Raw genomic sequence first — 18,758 nt, forward strand, 5'->3', positions numbered from 1 at the left:
TTTTCAGGTCTAGTTGCATTTGCTGTATTTTCCCCTTTTATGTGTTTTTGAGAGGTTTCCATCTTGCTTTCCCATTCTGCCATCTTTAATCCCTACCACATTCCTTTTAACATTTGCAGCATTTATTCTTAGTACAGGACTTGACCACCTGCCCATGCTCACTCCTTCACACTGTCCCTCACAATAGGCCACGCTGAAGGAGGAAGGGGGTAGTTTTGGCTCCTGAGGTGTGGGGAGGAGCTGGAGGCAGAAACAAGCTTATTGGCCAGGATCCTATGACTGCCAGTGTGTCAGCACTGGGAAGGCAGGGAGAGAGAAATGAGGAGGGAGGGTCTGGGCTTTAGGACTCCTGCTTGTGAGGGAGGCTGTGGCCATCTGACTCTTTTAATATGGAGGCCTAACACACCTATGTGCTTATTTGTATTATCTCTCTCCAGCAAACCACACACATACAAACAGTTATGTCAAGATACTAGAAAATGTGGTAAGTACTAATATCTCTGTGAATTTATTATAAAGCTCATGGCCAGAGTTCAACTTACTTTCCTTTGTCCTTCAGCCATTCTGGATTCTTTTCTTCATCTTTTAAATCAGAAAGTTCAGGAATATCAGTATTCATTGCTCTTTGTGCCTCTGCTTGTTTGTGTAGCCACTGAAATGAGAATAAAGTCTAAGAACACAAAGGTCTTAGTTTCATTAAGTTACTTTTAGATTTTTCATCTTCCTACATAAGATGGAAATACTATTTGTAATGTACTGAATGTTTTTATCCTACAAAATCTGTATGTTGAAGCCCTAACTACCAATGTGACAGCATTTGGAGTGAGGCCTTTGGTAGGCAATTAGGCTTAGATGAAGTCATGAGGGTAGGGTCCCCATGATTGGATTAGTGTTCATATAAAAAGAAGAGACCAGACCACATAGTCTCCTACCCTTGCCACCCTTCTGCCCCCCCACCCTACCACATACCTCAATCTTGACTTCCCAGCCTCCAGAACTGTGAGAAATAAATGTCTGTTAATTAAGCCACCCAGTCTAGGGCATTTTGCTACTGTAGCCTGAGCAGAGTAATACCTTGATGATGATGATTTTAAACTTTCCTAAAATTTTCTGGGAGTTAATTTGATTATTTTACTTGCTTATAACATATTTGTTTTTCTATACTGAAAAATATATTAAAAATAATTTTAAATAATATAGTTTTGAAATTATAGAAATAATTTTACAAATAATAAAATAGAGATTATGTTGTTTAATAAGAAAAAAGTTTTTATCAATTGTCATTGTCTTAGGATCTTCAATTATTTCCACAACTTTTCAATTTAGAGAGGCATCAGTTTACACTCTGTAGTCAAAAAATCCAGTTCTTAGGGTTTATACAACTAAGACACAATGCTTGAAATCTCAGGGTCTAGGAATTTATAAATGAATGAAAGATTAATTCTGAAATGTCACATTAAAAAATACCTAATATTAATAATTAATTGTAACAACATATTAATAATACATTCCTAAATCTCTACTTATCAAAACACATTTACAAACATAGAAAGATGTATTTGATAAAACAAATGGCAAGTGCAACGGTTTACCTCCTGGAATAAGCAATGTTTTTGTCTATTGAATCTGTTCTTTCACCAGTATTCTGGAGCAAAAAAATAGTCTGCAAAATATATTTTTTTTCTCATAAGGAAATACTAAAGTATATTCATGAAGTAGTATCTTTAGTGTAATGAATACTTAAGAAATTTAGAACCAGTACTGGTTTTAACAGGTGAAATAAAAAATATTTTCATTTGTGGTCATTGTAACTAATAGCAACTATATCTACCTCTTCTTCTTCTGCTACTTGTGATTCCCGGAGAGCAGTTGGGAATACTCGAGGGGTGAAGTTGATTTTAATACTGCTAGCAGAACGAGGAGCAGGAATACTGTTTTCCTTTAACTTCTCAAAAAACATGTTTTCTGAATTTCTCCCTTCGAAAACAATATTAGCAAGTGAGTTATTAATCTCTCATTTTCTGGTCAAACTGACTTTTAAAGTAATTACACATCAAAACCACTTCTAAAATTCTATACAAATAAACCAAAGATACTTTCCACAAGAAGGGATATAAAATCCATCACTTACAGTATTGCAGCTAATTATCTGTTCTTTAATCAATGACTCCAGCTACTTTGCTGGGGTTCTGTTTGTTAAACCACAGGGTCTAATTTACATTCACTCCAGGGGAGCACACTCTAGGTAACTCTACATACACTATAAAGGAGCCATCACTGCCAACACTACCTCTACTTCCTTGAGCTCCCATAGCAGTATCTTCTATAAGCTTCCTTGTAATGGAGTAAAAATTTTCAGCCATCAGAGATAGCTAATGAGGACAGGCAAAGATGATGAAAAGCTATATCTTCTTATAAAGGTAGTTACATGTAGTGATGGTTAAGCCAACAGATGAGGAGAAATTAATGTGTTGGAATATAAACTATATGAATAAAGGGAAAGAAACACAGCTTGTAAAAGTACCAAAAATATAATACATAGATTTAAAAGGCAAATATCAAAATTTTAAGAAAAACAGATTTCCACAAATATGACAGTAATATCCTTGATATAAAATGAATATGTATAAATAAGGAAAAAACCTTCTAAATTAAAAAATTTGAAAATGACCTAAAATGACATTTCAAAGGGAGGGAGGAATAGGGCAGAAAGGAAAGAATAAGGACTCAAAGAAAGCAGTATCAACAAAAATTTGAGTGAAAATTTAGTACAGATGCTTGTGGTTGAGACTGCTATCTTCCAGTATCCTATCCATTCTACCCTCCTCCTCTTAATAACAGAGTTCAAGTTCTAAGCTAGGCACATGACTGTGCCAGGCTAGAATCTACATAACCCGGCCTGCCTTAAGATTAGCTGTGGTTATATGCCAAACCTGAAAGAACAGAATGTGAACAGAAGTGATTATGAATTGTCCTCTTATAGGTAAATCTGCTGGCTGTAAAATTCCTCTTTCTCTTTTCTCACTAGCAAAAAAGAATGCCAACTGCAGCACCCAGAGATGGAAGCTAAATTATATAATGACAGAGGTGGTCCAACAAGTTTGGATGGCCTTGTGGAAACAAACTCATCTACCAGGCATAGATAGGTCACTCTGCCATAACAAGTATTAGATTACAGAGAACTAAATTCCATCTGATTTGAACTGTAGTTTTGGACCTCTTTATTATGAACCTACCTAATTAATACATCATCCAAGAAAACTGTTGCTTACTTGTGAAGGCAAAAACATTTCTAGATATATAAGAACTAAGTAAACACACCACCTAGCCATCTTTTCTGAATAAATTACTCAAGGTAATGTTCTAGAACATGAGGAAATAAAATTATGAACCCAGAAGTGGGGAACTTGAGAGTAAAAATGAAAAAGGATGGGTTTTCTAACAGTGGAGAACACTATAAAAATGTAAGATTTTTAAATGTTGGTACAAAAGGAAAATAGAATAAAAAGTAAAAATCAAGTATACAACTTCAGATTATTATACTAATTATTACTAGGATACAAAACATAAAGGAAATAGGCATTAATTCTTCCATAATGAGAAGTCAAAAATTATTTTGTTATTAATTTGCTAAACATTTTTAAATGTTTATTAAAGTGGCCACTAGTTACATTACAAATAGGGTATCTAGTTTCCAAAGTCTTACAATAAAATAAACAACAAAACATAAAATTAGCTTTCTGTTTCTAGCAGCACAGGTTAAATTTTTATAAATTTTTACAATTTTATAAACAGATAAAAAGCTATGGACACATAACATGCTTGATAAAAATATAACAAATAAATAGCTCAAACACACAGTTACGTTCAAAAATTAAACCAGAAAAGTCTTATCAGCAATTTACAGATGTCAAAAAGCGGTTTGGAAAGATATCTATATCTGTATCTGAAATTATATATATATATATATATATATATATATATATATTTGAAACCATCCAATTTTTTTAGCAGTATTTGAAATACGGAAGGAAATGTTTTTGTACTCTAGTTGTTATCAATATATACACACACACACACACACACACACATATATTATATAAACTAGAGGTTATATATGAAGGCTGGAACTCTAGTGCTGATATAGGTGCAGAGGTGGGGAGCTGGAAATGAAACTAGAAGCTCAGAAGAGCTACCCTCTCAGGGTAAAGTACACCTAAAAATCTCTGCCCTCTAGTCCAGAAAAGTGAAGCCTGTCTCTTCCTGGGGCTCTGGATAGAAGAAAACATCTCTTGTGAGAAATCAAAACTCCAGGTATCCTTTATAAGCAATTCTTACTTCTGCAAACCAGAACATGAGACTTCCTCATATGCACACATTAAAAAAAAATCCTTGCTGAAGATGAGCATACAAATTATACAAGTTACATGAGGAAATAATACAGTACAAAGAACGGCCAGCCAATATGACAAACAGGAGGGTTGGCTCCCTAAGAATTTTAAACAGAACAATCTGAATGAAACTATAATAATTTTATATTATATATTAAGTATATATTTTTTATGTTATATAATATAAATATATATAATATAAAAGTATATATATTTTATATTATATATTAAGTAAGTAACATGCTCACTTAAAAGCAAAGACAGACTAAAATCTATAATAAAAAATAATAGACTAGTGACAAAAAAACAAATAAGAGTGAATAAAACAAATAGAACTTCCAAAATGAAAAATATTCTTAATAAAGTTTAAAATCTCTAGGATAAGTTTATCACCTCATTAGGCATAACACCTCATAAGCTTTTGCAAACTAGAAAATATATCTGAGGATAGTATACAGAATGTGGCCAAGAAAGAGAGAACAGAGGGTAACGATTGATAGCTTAGAACTTCCCAGCACTGATTAAAGACTTAATTACTCTGAATGAAAGCATACTCCAAGTTCTGATATTATAAGACAAAAAATATTAAATTGCACTGAGATTAATAAAATTGAAGTACACCAAGGTGAAGGATTTTAAAGCACCAGAGACAAAGGATGGATTATCTTACAAAGATTAATAGTTAGTTCAAAAGCAGACTTCTCAGCAGAAACATTAGAGGGCAAAAGGCAACAGAAAAATATCTTCATATTACTGATGGAAAGTAACTGTCAACCTGGAATTCTATAACCAGCTAAGCCATCCTTCAATAACAAGTATAATATGAAGATAATAACTGAACTTAACACTCAGAGATCTTCATTAAAGAATGACTAAAGGATTTACTTGATTTACTTGAAGGGAAGATAATCTGACCCAGAAAGAAGTGACATGTAAGAAGCAAAGATAAATAGAAATCAGACCAAAAATGACAAATTAAAAATGGAAAGATAAGACAATTAGATATGCATCCACAGGATGCTGAAAGTCCAACATTCAAATAATAGGAATATTAAGAAGAGAGAAAGGAGAAACAGAGGACAAGAAATAGTTTTTTAATCTCGGCTAACTGAAGATATTCATAGACACTGGGTAAATATGTATTTATTAAGTGGATGGACAAGAAGGAAGAAAGGAACCAAACTTCTCAGGTATCTGTAATGATGCTTGTAAAATAAGAACAAAGGACTTCTGGTGTAAAAATCCAAAAAAATCTAATTTATGTATTTTTTTTTACCTCTAACATGTTTAATTTCCCTTACCCATGGAATATTTTTTAAATATCTTTAGAATACTTCTTATCTATAAAAGTGTTTTTCGGATTCCAATAGTATTTGAAACCATCCAATTTTTTTAGCAGTATTTGAAATACGGAAGGAAATGTTTTTGTATACTCTAGTTGTTATCAATATATTGTTGAAATGGCATTAAAGAAGGAGGTAATATGGTAATTAAAGTGCATGTAAATATTAAACCATAATAAAACATACAAATCTAATAATGGTTACTCTTTAATATTCACTCAAAATGACTTCAACACATCTCACTGTTGAAGTAGTAAAGAGCCTAGTAGGAAGAGTATAGGTTTCAGATGCACAGACATCCAGGTTCAAATCCCACAGGTTTACTTATTGGTAGTTGATTATCCTTTCTGAACATCTACTTCCTCTAAAATAAGAATAGCAGTACTTATTCCAAAGTGTTATGAGGATTGAGTGATACAACTAATAAAATCACCTAGAATAGAGATTACCCAATAAACATATTACATAAGTGATCTTACTACAAAATGATCCTTTTACTAAATATACCCAAAATAAACTTCAATATTCTACAACCAGATAAAATCAAACTCTTGACTTTCAATAAAGAAATATGTTCTTTTACCTATTTTTGAACACATCAGGATCAAAGGCCAAAGGAGTCCTTGTTTACTTAAGATTAAGTTTGCTTAATAGTATTCATTTACCTGATTCATGTGAGGAAAAAGTATTTAATGAAATTTCTAGTTTCTTAACATAAGAAAATAAATGAATGCTCCTGACACTGCTAGTGTACTCCAAGTCTAGTTGGATCTGAGTTCAACATATTCAACACCTGCATAAATTTCAAAACAAAGCACACAGGCAAAATCAACACTGAATCCTTGTTTTATAATGAACATTTCACTACTTCCTAGAAGATGAAATGTCTTTCACCTCAGTCTTTGTGTTGTAGTACTTATTCTCAATTTACCAAAATAATGACCTAAAATTGTAAAGAGATTACACACAAGAAAACTAACATCTTTGCCAACAGCATTCACTTTCCCAGAAAATATTAATCATTGTACCTTTTGTGGCAAGACTTCTAGGTGCTGAATTTCTAGTATGACTTTTCTGTTTTAATTTTTTTTTCTCTTCTTCAATTAGCTTCTCTTGTTGATGTAATTTCTCTTTTCTCTGAATTCCTTTTTGTTCTTCAGCTCTTCTTTGATGTTCTTTCCAGGCTTCCAATTCTTTAGTTGCTTTTATCCGTTCACTTTCTTTAATATCTTCTATTTTTTTCCTCTCTTCTTCTTCAATCTTCAAAAGTTAAAATTACCAAACCCATTAAAACATATCAAAAGCAACATTTTTTAAATAAGATATTCATTACAATAGTTATTCTTACCTCTAAAGTCTCCCCTATATCTGTAGCAATAGTACTGAATAAAGAATTAAAATGGGAACAATGAACTCCCAGTGATTTAGGTATCATGGAACACAGGATTTAGTTCCAGATTTACAATGACCTATTGATGTGATCTTGGGAAATCCCTCTTGCAAGCCCCAGTTTACTCATAAGTAAAATGAAGGCACACATTCAATTAGATGATATCTCAGGGCTTTGTCAAAAAAATGAATATTAGGAGGGGAGGAGCCAAGATGGCAGCGTGAGTAGTTCAGTGGAAATCTCCTCTGAAAAACATATATACTTTTGAAAATACAACAAATACAACTATTCCTAAAAGAGAGACCAGTGGATACAGTACAACAGCCAGCCTCCATCTACATCTGCGAGAACTCAGCATCACATGAAGGGGGTAAGATACAAGCCGTGGCACGGTGGGACCCGAGTGCATCCCCCACCCCAGCTCCCCGGTGAGAAGAAGGGAGTCGGAGGGAGTGAAAGCCCAGGACCGCTAAACAACCAACTCTAGTAATCCTCACCAGGAGCGCAGACAGACGGTGCATGTTGTACTGGATATTAGACAAACGGAAAAGCAAAACCTGCAAGCAGGTCCATGCAAATGGCTACCCTGGGACAAAAGAAAAGTGAGTGCTTCTTTGAAAGTCTTAAAGGGACAGGGAACTCACAGCTGGACAAAATCGTCCTGGCACACTCAGCCCAGCAGCTGGGAATCCCAGGGAACTCTAGGAGACCTAACCCATGGGCAGCAGTGCAGCTCTGAAGCCCCTCACAGCAATAGGCAGCCTGCCAGTCATTCCCCCAGATGGCATGGACCCCAACACACAGGCCCAGTAACAGGAGAGTGGCCGTGTGTGCCCACAGCAGGGTGCAAATGTGCGTGCTGGTGGTGGCACCAGAGGGCCCCAGGAGCAGTCCATGTGACATGGCGGCGACAGCAGCCAAGCGGCCTGGGAGCAGCCACGCCTCCAACAGCCACCCAGAATCTCCTCCCGGTGCACAGCTGCCCAGGCGAGACCCAAAGGCTGCCGCCAGCATGCAGCTGCCTGGAGGGGGTGCCACTCTCACAGGAGAACACACCCTGTGCACCTGCCACTCCCCGCAGGGCTCTGCGCTACCTTGATGGAGACCCTGCCCACAGCAGCTAAGGGGATTAACCCAGAAGCTGCTCCAGGAGTGCAGGTAACCGATACAGGCAGTGGAGAAGTGCAAGGTGACCAGCAAACAGGAAAGGACTTTGTTCTCTCAGCTGACACAGGCGCTACCTGCCTACAGCTACCTCTATCACCATGAACAGGCAAAAGAATTTGGTCCAGTCCAGAATTACCAAGAAAATCCCCGAGAGAGGACCTGGGGAGAGAGATTTAACCAATCTTCCCGAAAAAGAATTCAAAGTAAAGGTCATAACCATGCTGATGGGCCTGCAGAGAAATCTGCAAGAGCTAAAGGAGCAAGTAGGGAGGGAGAATACAGAAATAAAACAATCTCTGGAAGGACTTAAGAGCAGACTGGATGAGGTGCAAGAGGCCATTAATGGAATAGAAATCAGAGAACAAGAATACAGAGAAGCTGAGGCAGAGAGAGATAAAAGGATCTCCAGGAATGAAAGAATATTAAGCGAACTGTGTGACCAAACCAAATGGAACAATATTTCCATTACAGGAGTACCAGAAGAAGAAGAAGAGAGAAAAAAGGATAGAAAGTGTTTTTGAAGAAATAATTGCTGAAAACTTCCCCAGACTGTGGGAGGAAATAGTCTCTCAGACCATGGACGCCCACAGAACTCTCAGCACAAGGGACCCAAGGAGGACAACACCAAGACATATACTAATTAAAATGGTAAAGAACAAAGACAAGGACAGAGTATTAAAGGCAGCCAGAGAGAGAAAAAAGGTCACCTAAAAAGGAAAACGCATCAGGCTAACATCAGACTTCTCAAAAGAAACCTTACAGGCCAGAAGAGAATGCCATGACATATTTAATGCAATGACACAGAAGGGCCTTGAACCAAGAATACTCTATCCAGCATGATTATCATTTAAATATGAAGGAGGGATTAAGCAATTCCCAGACAAACAAAATTTGAGGGACTCCCACAAACGACCTCTACAGGATATTTTAAAGGGACTGCTCTAGATGGAAGCACTCCTAAGGCTAAATAGATGTCACTAGAGAAAATAAAATCACAGCAAAGAAAGCAGACCAACCAAATACCAACTAAAGGCAAAAAATAAAATCAACTACTCACAAAAGTAGTCAAAGGAAACACAAAAGAACAGAGAATAAAACACCTAACATATCAAAAATGGAGGGGGAGGAATAAGAAGGGAGAGAAATAAAGAATCATCAGACTGTGCTTACAATAGCTTAATAAGCGAGTTAAGTTAGATAGTTAGATAGTAAAGAAGCTAACCTTGAACCTTTGGTAACCACGAATCTAAAGTCTGCAATGGCAATAAGTACATATCTTTCAATAATCACCCTAAATGTAAATGGACTGAATGCACCAATCAAAAGATACAGACTAACAGAATGGATAAAAAAGCAAGACCCATCTATATGCTGCTTACAAGAGACTCACCTCAAACCCAAAGACATACACAGACTAAAAGTCAAGGGATGGAAAAAGATATTTCATGCAAACAACAGGGAGACAAAAGCAGGAGTAGCAATACTGGTATCAGACAAAATAGACTTCAAAACAAAGAAAGTAACAAGAGATAAAGAAGGACATTACATAATGATAAAGGGGTCAGTCCGACAAGAGGATATAACCATTATAAATATATATGCATCCAATATAGGATCACCAACATATGTGAAACAAATACTAACAGAATTAAAGGAGGAAATAAATGCAATGCATTCAAGGAGACTTCAACACACCACTCACTCCAAAGGACAGATCCACCAGACAGAAAATAAGTAAGGACACAGAGGTACTGAACAACACACTAGAACAGATGGACTTAACAGACATCTACAGAACTCTACACCCAAAAGCAGCAGAATACACATTCTTCTCAAGTGCACATGGAACATTCTCTAGAATAGACCACTTACTAGGCCACAAAAAGAACCTTAGTAAATTAAAAAGACTGAAATTCTACCAACCAACTTCTCAGACTACAAAGGCATAAAACTAGAAATAAATTGTACAAAGAAAACAAAAAGGCTCACAAACACACGGAGGCTTAACAACATGCTTCTAAATAATCAATGGATTAATGACCAAATTAGAACTGAGATCAAGCAATATATGGAGACAAATGACACCGAGAGTATAAAACCCCAACTTCTGTGGGATACACTGAAGGCAGTTCTAAGAGTAAAGTATATATCAATCCAGGCATATCTAAAGAAGGAAGAACATTCCCAAATGAATAGTCTAAAGTCACAATTATTGAAACTGGAAAAAGAAGAACAAATGAGGCTTAAAGTCAGCAGAAGGAAGGACATAATAAAGATAAGAGAAGAAATAAATAAAATTGAGAAGAATAAAACAATAGCAAAAATCAATGAAACCAAGAGCTGGTTCTTCAAGAAAATAAACAAAATAGATAAGCCTCTAGCCAGACTTATTAAGAGGAAAAGAGAATCTACACACATCAACAGAATCAGAAATGAGAAACAAAAAATCATGAGGGACTCCACAGAAATACAAAAAATTATTAGAGAACACCACAAAACTCTATGCGGGAACAAGCTGCAAAACCTAGAAGAAATGGACAACTTCCTAGAAAAATACAACCATCCAAGACTGACCAAGGACCAAATAGAAAATCTAAGCAGACCAATTACCAGCAAAGAAATTGAATCGGTAATCAAAAAACTACCCAAGAACAAAACTCCTGGGCCAGATGGATTCACCGCTGAATTTTATCAGACATACAGAGAAGACATAATACCCATTCTCCTTAAAGATTTCCAAAAAATAGAAGAGGAGGGAATAGTTCCAAACTCATTCTATGAAGCCAGCATCACTCTAATACCAAAACCAGGCAAAGAACGAACCAAAAAAGAAAATTACACACCAATATCTCTGATGAACATACATGCAAAAATACTCAACAAAATATTAGCAAACCAAATTCAAAAATACAACAAGACCAAGTGGGATTCATCTCAGGGATGCAAGGATGGTACAACATTTCAAAATCCATCAACATCATCCACCACATCAACAAAAAGAAGGACAAAAACCACATGATCATCTCCATAGATGCTGAAAAAGCATTCAATAAAACGCAACATCCATTCATGATAAAAACTCTCAACAAAATGGGTATACAGGGCAAGTACCTCAACATAATAAAGGCCATATATGACAAACCCACAGCCAACATCATACTTAACAATGAGAAGCTGAAGGCTTTTCCTCTGAGATTGGGAACAAGACAGGGATGCCCACTCTCCCCACTGTTATTCAACATAGTACTGGAGGTCCTAGCAATGGCAATCAGGCAAAACAAAGAAATACAAGGAATCCAGATTGGTAAAGAAGAACTCAAACTGTCACTATTTGCAGATGACATGATATTGTACATAAAAAGCCCTAAAGAATCCATTCCAAAACTACTAGAACTAATATCTGAATTCAGCAAAGTTGCAGGATACAAAATTAATACACAGAAATCTGTTGCTCTCCTATACACTAACAATGAACTAGCAGAAAGAGAAATCAGGAAAACAATTCCATTCACAATTGCATCAAAAGGAATAAAACACCTAGGAATAAACCTAACCAAGGAAGTGAAAGACCTATACCCTGAAAAGTACAAGACACTCTTAAGAGAAATTAAAGAGTACACTAACAAATGCAAACTCATTCCATGCTCTTGGCTAGGAAGAATTAATATTGTCAAAATGACCATCCTGCCTAAAGCAATCTACAGATTCAATGCAATGCCTATCAAAATACCAACAGCATTCCTCAACAAACTGGAACAAATAGTTTTAATTCATATGTAACCATAAAAGACCCCGAATAGCCAAAGCAATCCTGAGAAGGAAGAATAAAGCAAGGGGCATCTTGCTTCCTAACTTCAAGCTGTACTACAAAGCCACAGTAATCAAGACAATTTGGTACTGACACAAGAACAGACCCACAGACCAGTGGAACAGAATAGAGATTCCAGATATTAACCCAAACATATATGGTCAATTAATATATGATAAAGGAGCCATGGACATACAATGGGGAAATTATAGCCTCTTCAACGGCTGTCGTTGGCAAAACTGGACAGCTACATGTAAGAGAATGAAACAGGATCATTGTCTAACCCCATATACAAAAGCAAATTTGAAATGGATCAAAGACCTGAATGTAAGTCATGAAACCATAAAACTCTTGGAGGAAAACATAGGCAAAAACCTCTTGGACATAAACATGAGTGACTTCTTCATGAACATATCTCCCCGGGCAAGGGAAACAAAAGCAAAAATGAACAAGTGAGACTATATCAAGCTGAAAAGCTTCTGTACAGCAAAGGACACCACCAAGAGAAGAAAAAGGCATCCTACAGTATGGGAGAATATATTCATAAATGAGATATCCAATAAAGGGTTGACATCTAAAATATATAAAGAGCTCACACACCTCAACAAACAAAAATAAAAAAATCCAATTAAAAAATGGGCAGAGGAGCTGAACAGACAGTTCTCCAAGGAAGAAATCCAGATGGCCAACAGACACATGAAAAGATTCTCCACATCACTAGTCATGAGAGAAATGCAAATTAAAACCACAGTGAGATACCACCTCACACCAGTAAGGATCGCCACCATCCAAAAGACAAACAACAACAAATGTTGGCGAGGCTGTGGAGAAAGGGGAACCCTCCTACACTGCTGGTGGGAAGGTAAATTAGTTCGACCATTGTGGAAAGCAGTATGGAGGTTCCTCAAAAAGTTCAAAATAGAAATACCATTTGACCCAGTAATTCCACTCCTAGGAATTTACCCTAAGAATGCAGCATCCCGGTTTGAAAAAGACAGATGCACCCCTATGTTTATCACAGCACTATTTACAATAGCCAAGAAATGGAAGCAACCTAAGTGTCCATCAGTAGATGAATGGATCAAGAAGATGTGGTACATATACACAATGGAATATTATTCAGCCATAAGAAGAAAACAAACCCTACCATTTGCAACAACATGGATGGAGCTGGAGGGTATTATGCTCAGTGAAATAAGCCAGGCAGAGAAAGACAAATACCAAATGATTTCACTCATATGTGGAGTATAAGAACAAAGAAAAAACTGAAGGAACAAAACAACAGCAGAAGCACAGAACCCAAGAATGGACTAACAGTTACGAAAGGGAAAGGGACTGGGGAGGATGGGTGGAAAGGGAGGGATAAGGGGGATGGGGAGAAAGGGGGCATTAGGAATAGCATGTATAATGTGGGGTGGGGACGGGGAGGGCTGTGCAACACAGAGAAGACAAGTAGTGATTCTACAGCATCTTACAACGCTGATGGACAGTGACTGTAATGGGGTTTGTGGGGGGCACTTGGTGATGGGGGGAGTCTAGTAAACAATATTCCTCATGTAATTGTAGGTTAATTATACCAAAAAAATGAATATTAAATTAAATATTATTCTTTTAACAATTAACTATTTTTCTAAAAATCAAGTCACTTCCGCCAAAACGCATACACAAGCATACACATTTGCCTTTCCATTTAGGCCAGACTTACCTCTATTAGGACTGAACTGAAGTTGTGCCAAATCTCACTGAAGAATGAAGGAAAAGTAAGAAGGGAAATGGGAAGCTAAACTAGGGAGTTTGTCTCTGGTGGGTGGAATGTATGAACTTTGAGTCCTGCTACCAGTTATGTTTGCAATAGCAGGTATCTAGAACCCATGTGAAAAGCTAAATATCAAATGAATTTGAAGGTAGCACATGTTGCACAGGAGTGTGCCACCTTTTGTCCCTTTAAAACTGCCCTCATTTGGACAAGGAAACGCCCGTAGAAATAGAGCAACTGCTTGATGTATATGACTGGCTCTATGCAGCTGACTTTCCTATGGTAAAAAAAATATTCTCACCTCTATCTAGAGAGAAAGTGTCTAGCAGAAAGTTTTTCAATGATGGTGCTAATAATAATTTAAGTTAAGCACTTAAAATGTGGCTACTCAGACTGAGGAACTGATTTTTAAATTTTATGTAAGTTTCACTAATTTAAATTAAAATTAATTTATACTTAAATAGTATATCTAGCACCGCTCTAGAATGATGGGCTGGGACAAGTTTCCTAGAGGCTCAATTATTTTAGGATACAGAATTTACACTATAGGTAAAAAACTGTGACTGAAGAGGGGCTCTGTAATATCGGCATGACTTAGTACCCTCTTCTGCTGGACAGTCTGTTTATATTCCTGTTGAACTGTGAAACACTGACTTAAAAATAATCTTCACAGATTATTGAAGAGGAGTTTCCAGTAGTCACAGAATGCCATCTAAGACCTAAACTAAGCACAAAGGATGGTAATTACTACATGTTCTAAGTTCAGTGAGCTGCACATACTTTGGGCAGGAAGAACCTACACATGGCACTGAGCCAGCATTTAAACGCCTGACAACACAGCATGATGGTCAGTATTAGCCACAAGTGGCCAAAACCTAAAAGTAAAATGAGACTTTACCCAGTTTAATAATGTTTGTCATTCTCCCTCTTCTTCTTCTCTGCCCCAACACACGGAAGAATGCCAAAGTATGTAAACTGTCAGAACACCCTCACCCTTCACAAAAACTTGCAAGTGAAGTGAATTTTGAAAAATTTTTTAAATGCGTAAGACTAAGTCTTAGTCACCAAAAATGAGACGTCTTTATAACCAAAGTAACAGAAAAGTTCTGGTATTACAACCAAGATGTAGTGAAAGGAAATATATGCATATACATATGTATGTATGTGTGTATATATCACATATATATATTTATAATATGCTGCATTAGAGACACAACAACAGTCTAACTCTTCAGTGACTAATAATGAAGAGGAGGGACCAAGCAAGGCTTCACGGAACAGGTGACAGAGGAACTAGAATGAAGAGGAAAAGATGAAGAAGGTAATAGCACAAAGCTTATGATAAAAGGAAAAGAGGGTCAAATATAACAAAGGCAGAGACAAATGTGAAACAATCCTGAAGCTCTTTCATTTTGAAAAAAAGTAATATGAGGAACATACCAATTAAATGAAGGCTGTGTACTGAGAGAAAACCTCAAGAGGGCTAGAAAAACAGTCATCACACGTAAAGAAACTGGATTTTAAGTGTGCTGTACTGCTCAAAAAACGATGCTATATAGTATGGAATATTAGTTCAATACAGTCAGCAAATGTATATAATAGGAGAATACTGAGCAGCTCTTAGAACAAATTCCTAAAGAAACGGATACCTATTTTATTTTTTTTTTACAACACAGTGATTCAACATTTATATACATGATAATTCTAGGTACCAGCTATCACCATACCAAGTTGTTACAATATTTTGACTATATTCCTTATGCTATACATTACATCCCGGTTACTTATTTATTTTACAATTGGAAGTGTGTACTTTTTTTTTTTTTTCCTGAGGGCATCTCTCATATTTATTGATCAAATGGTTGTTAACAATAAAATTCTGTATAGGGGAGTCAATGCTCAATGCACAATCATTAATCCACCCCAAGCCTAATTTTCGTCAGTCTCCAATCTTCTGAAGCATAACAAACAAGTTCTTACATGGAGAACAAATTCTTACATAGTGTATAAGTTACATGGTGAACAGTACAAGGGCAGTCATCACAGAAACTTTCGGTTTTGCTCATGCATTATGAACTATAAACAGTCAGTTCAAATATGAATACTCATTTGATTTTTTTTTTTAATAATTATTTTTTATTGAAGGGTAGTTGACGCACAGTATTACATTACATTAGTTTCAAGTGTACAACACAGTGGTACAACATTTATATACATAATTCTAGGTTCCAGCTATCACCCTACCAAGCTGTTACAATATCTTGACTATATTCCTTATGCTATACATTACATCCCGGTTACTTATTTATTTTACCATTGGAAGTCTGTCCTTTTTTTTTTTTTTGTGAGGGCATCTCTCATATTTATTGATCAAATGGTTGTTAACAACAATAAAATTCTGTATAGGGGAGTCAGTGCTCAATGCACAATCATTAATCCACCCCAAGCCTAATTTTCGTCAGTCTCCAATCTTCTGAGGCATAACACACAAGTTCTTACATGTAGAACAAATTCTTACATAATGAATAAGTTACATAGTGAACAGTACAAGGGCAGTCATCAGAGAAACTTTCGGTTTTGCTCATGCATTATGAACTATAAACAGTCAGTTCAAATATGAATACTCATTTGGTTTTTATACTTGATTTATATGTGGATACCACATTTCTCTCTTTATTATTATTATTTTTAATAAAATGCTTAAGTGGTAGGTAGATGCAAGATAAAGGTAGAAAACATAGTTTAGTGTTGTAAGAGAGCAAATGTAGATGATCAGGTGTGTGCCTATAGACTATGTGTTAATTCAAGCTAGAAAAGGGTAATAAAACATCCACGGATGTAGAAGATTTCTCTCAGAACAGGAGGGGTGAGGTTCTAAGCCTCACCTCTGTTGATCCCCAATTTCTCACCTGATGGCCCCCCTGCGACTGTGCCTGTCTTAGGTTGTTCCTCCCTTGAGGAATCTTACCCGTCTCTGGCTAACCAGTCATCTTCCAGGGCCATACAGGGAAATGTAAAGTTGGTAAGTGAGAGAGAAGCCTTATTGTTTGAAAAGGTTAGCTTTTTACTTCTTTGCATATTTATGCACTGTAGCTTCTATGCCCAGCATTTGTCTTGAGGTATCTTTACCACTTGGAAGAATTATGATACTCAGTAAATTTGATATGAGGCATGAATTCTATTTAAGGGTTGTAATTAGGAAGGAAGAAGAAAAGCTATAGAAGTAGCAGGCAGAAGAAAACATGGGAAGATTGATTATTTCTTTGACATATCTTCTTGTAGAGTAACTTCAGCATGTATAAGTTTTAAACTACTACTTAAATTGCATGCACACATTAACATAATAGGAGTATAGTTACATAACCAAAGCATACCTGTAATTACCAGCCATCTCCAGTGAAACCAAGAAAACCAGTTAGGCACCTTAGGCATTTGTGAAAACTTATCTATGATATGGTGGATATTGTCCAACTGAACTTGAACAGTCTGAGAGAAATCAGACAAATTAAAACAACCCATTCCTGGGGAATGTTCACATCCCATATGTTCTTTTAACAGTAAATAGTCTGTAGTTGTAAGATTTTGGAGCGCTACAATTTGCACTTCTCCTAATTCTTGTTTGAGTTCCAACAGTACAGATCCAGTCAAATTTGTTGTTTTACTGTATGCACAGGCCAGCTTAGATATCTCCTAATTCATTCCCATGGCAAGTCCAGGAACTGGTGGGATGAGTGCATCTACAGCTGTAGCAGTGCATGGATCTTTGTTGGGGTTTTTTGATGATCATCTTCTGGCATGAGTCTTCCAGAGAGTGCTGATGTTGGAAGTTCTTTTCCATATCGTACCTTAGTTCATTTTCGGGGTAGCCCAATTAGGCTTTGATCCTCTGTATAAACACAAACAGACCCTTTGCCTACACTTTTATATGCCCTTTATACCCTTGGTTAGAACTCATTGGAGGTTACCAAACAGGAACTGCCTTTTTTTTGTTTTGTTTTGTTTCATTAATCTATACTTACATGACAAATATTATGTTTACTAGGCTCTCCCCTATACCAGGTCCCCCCTATAAACACCTTTACAGTCACTGTCCATCAGCATAGCAAAATGTTGTAGAATCACTACTTGCCTTCTCTGTGTTGTACAGCCCTCCCCTTTCTCCCACCCCCTCATGCATGCTAATCTTAATACCCCCCTACTTCTCCCCCCCCTTATCCCTCCCTACCCACCCATCCTTCCCAATCCCTTTCCCATTGGTACCTGTTAGTCCATTCTTGAGTTCTCTGATTCTGCTGCTGTTTTGTTCCTTCAGTTTTTCCTTTGTTCTTATATTCCACAGATGAGTGAAATCATTAGATATTTCTCTTTCTCCGCTTGGCTTGTTTCACTGAGCATAATACCCTCCAGCTCCATCCATGTTGCTGCAAATGGTAGGATTTGCCCTCTTCTTATGGCTGAGTAGTATTCCATTGTGTACATGTACCACATCTTCTTTATCCATTCATCTATCAATGGACATTTAGGTTGCTTCCAATTCTTGACTATTGTAAATAGTGCTGCGATAAACATAGGGGTGCACTGATCTTTCTCATACTTGATTGCTGCATTCTTAGGGTAAATTCCTAGGAGTGCAATCCCTGGGTCAAATGGTAAGTCTGTTTTGAGCATTTTGATGTACCTCCATACTGCTTTCCACAATGGTTGAACTAACTTACATTCCCACCAGCAGTGTAGGAGGGTTCCCCTTTCTCCACAGCCTCGCCAACATTTGTTGTTGTTTGTCTTTTGGATGGCAGCCATCCTTACTGGTGTGAGGTGATACCTCATTGTAGTTTTAATTTGCATTTCTCTGATAATTAGCGATGTGGAGCATCTTTTCATGTGTCTGTTGGCCATCTGTATT

At 36.6% G+C, this 18,758-nt stretch overlaps 1 protein-coding gene across 8 annotated transcripts in view; it reads right to left on the reverse strand.

Annotated features, from left to right (window-relative positions):
• DNAAF4 (dynein axonemal assembly factor 4) overlaps nt 1–18,758 on the reverse strand; it is a 95,441-nt gene that overhangs the window by 45,118 nt on the left and 31,565 nt on the right. For all 8 annotated transcript variants that reach the window (XM_036919410.2, XM_057488828.1, XM_036919411.2 and 5 more), the window contains 3 exons: nt 6,763–6,994; nt 1,832–1,977; nt 543–652 (listed from right to left, as the gene is read on the reverse strand). In XM_036919410.2, coding sequence (XP_036775305.2) covers nt 543–652; nt 1,832–1,977; nt 6,763–6,994 — 488 coding nt within the window. The remainder of the gene's footprint in view (nt 1–542; nt 653–1,831; nt 1,978–6,762; nt 6,995–18,758) is intronic.

This window comes from Manis pentadactyla, chromosome 11, assembly GCF_030020395.1.
Source record: "Manis pentadactyla isolate mManPen7 chromosome 11, mManPen7.hap1, whole genome shotgun sequence".
NCBI classification, from domain to species: Eukaryota; Metazoa; Chordata; class Mammalia; order Pholidota; family Manidae; genus Manis; species Manis pentadactyla.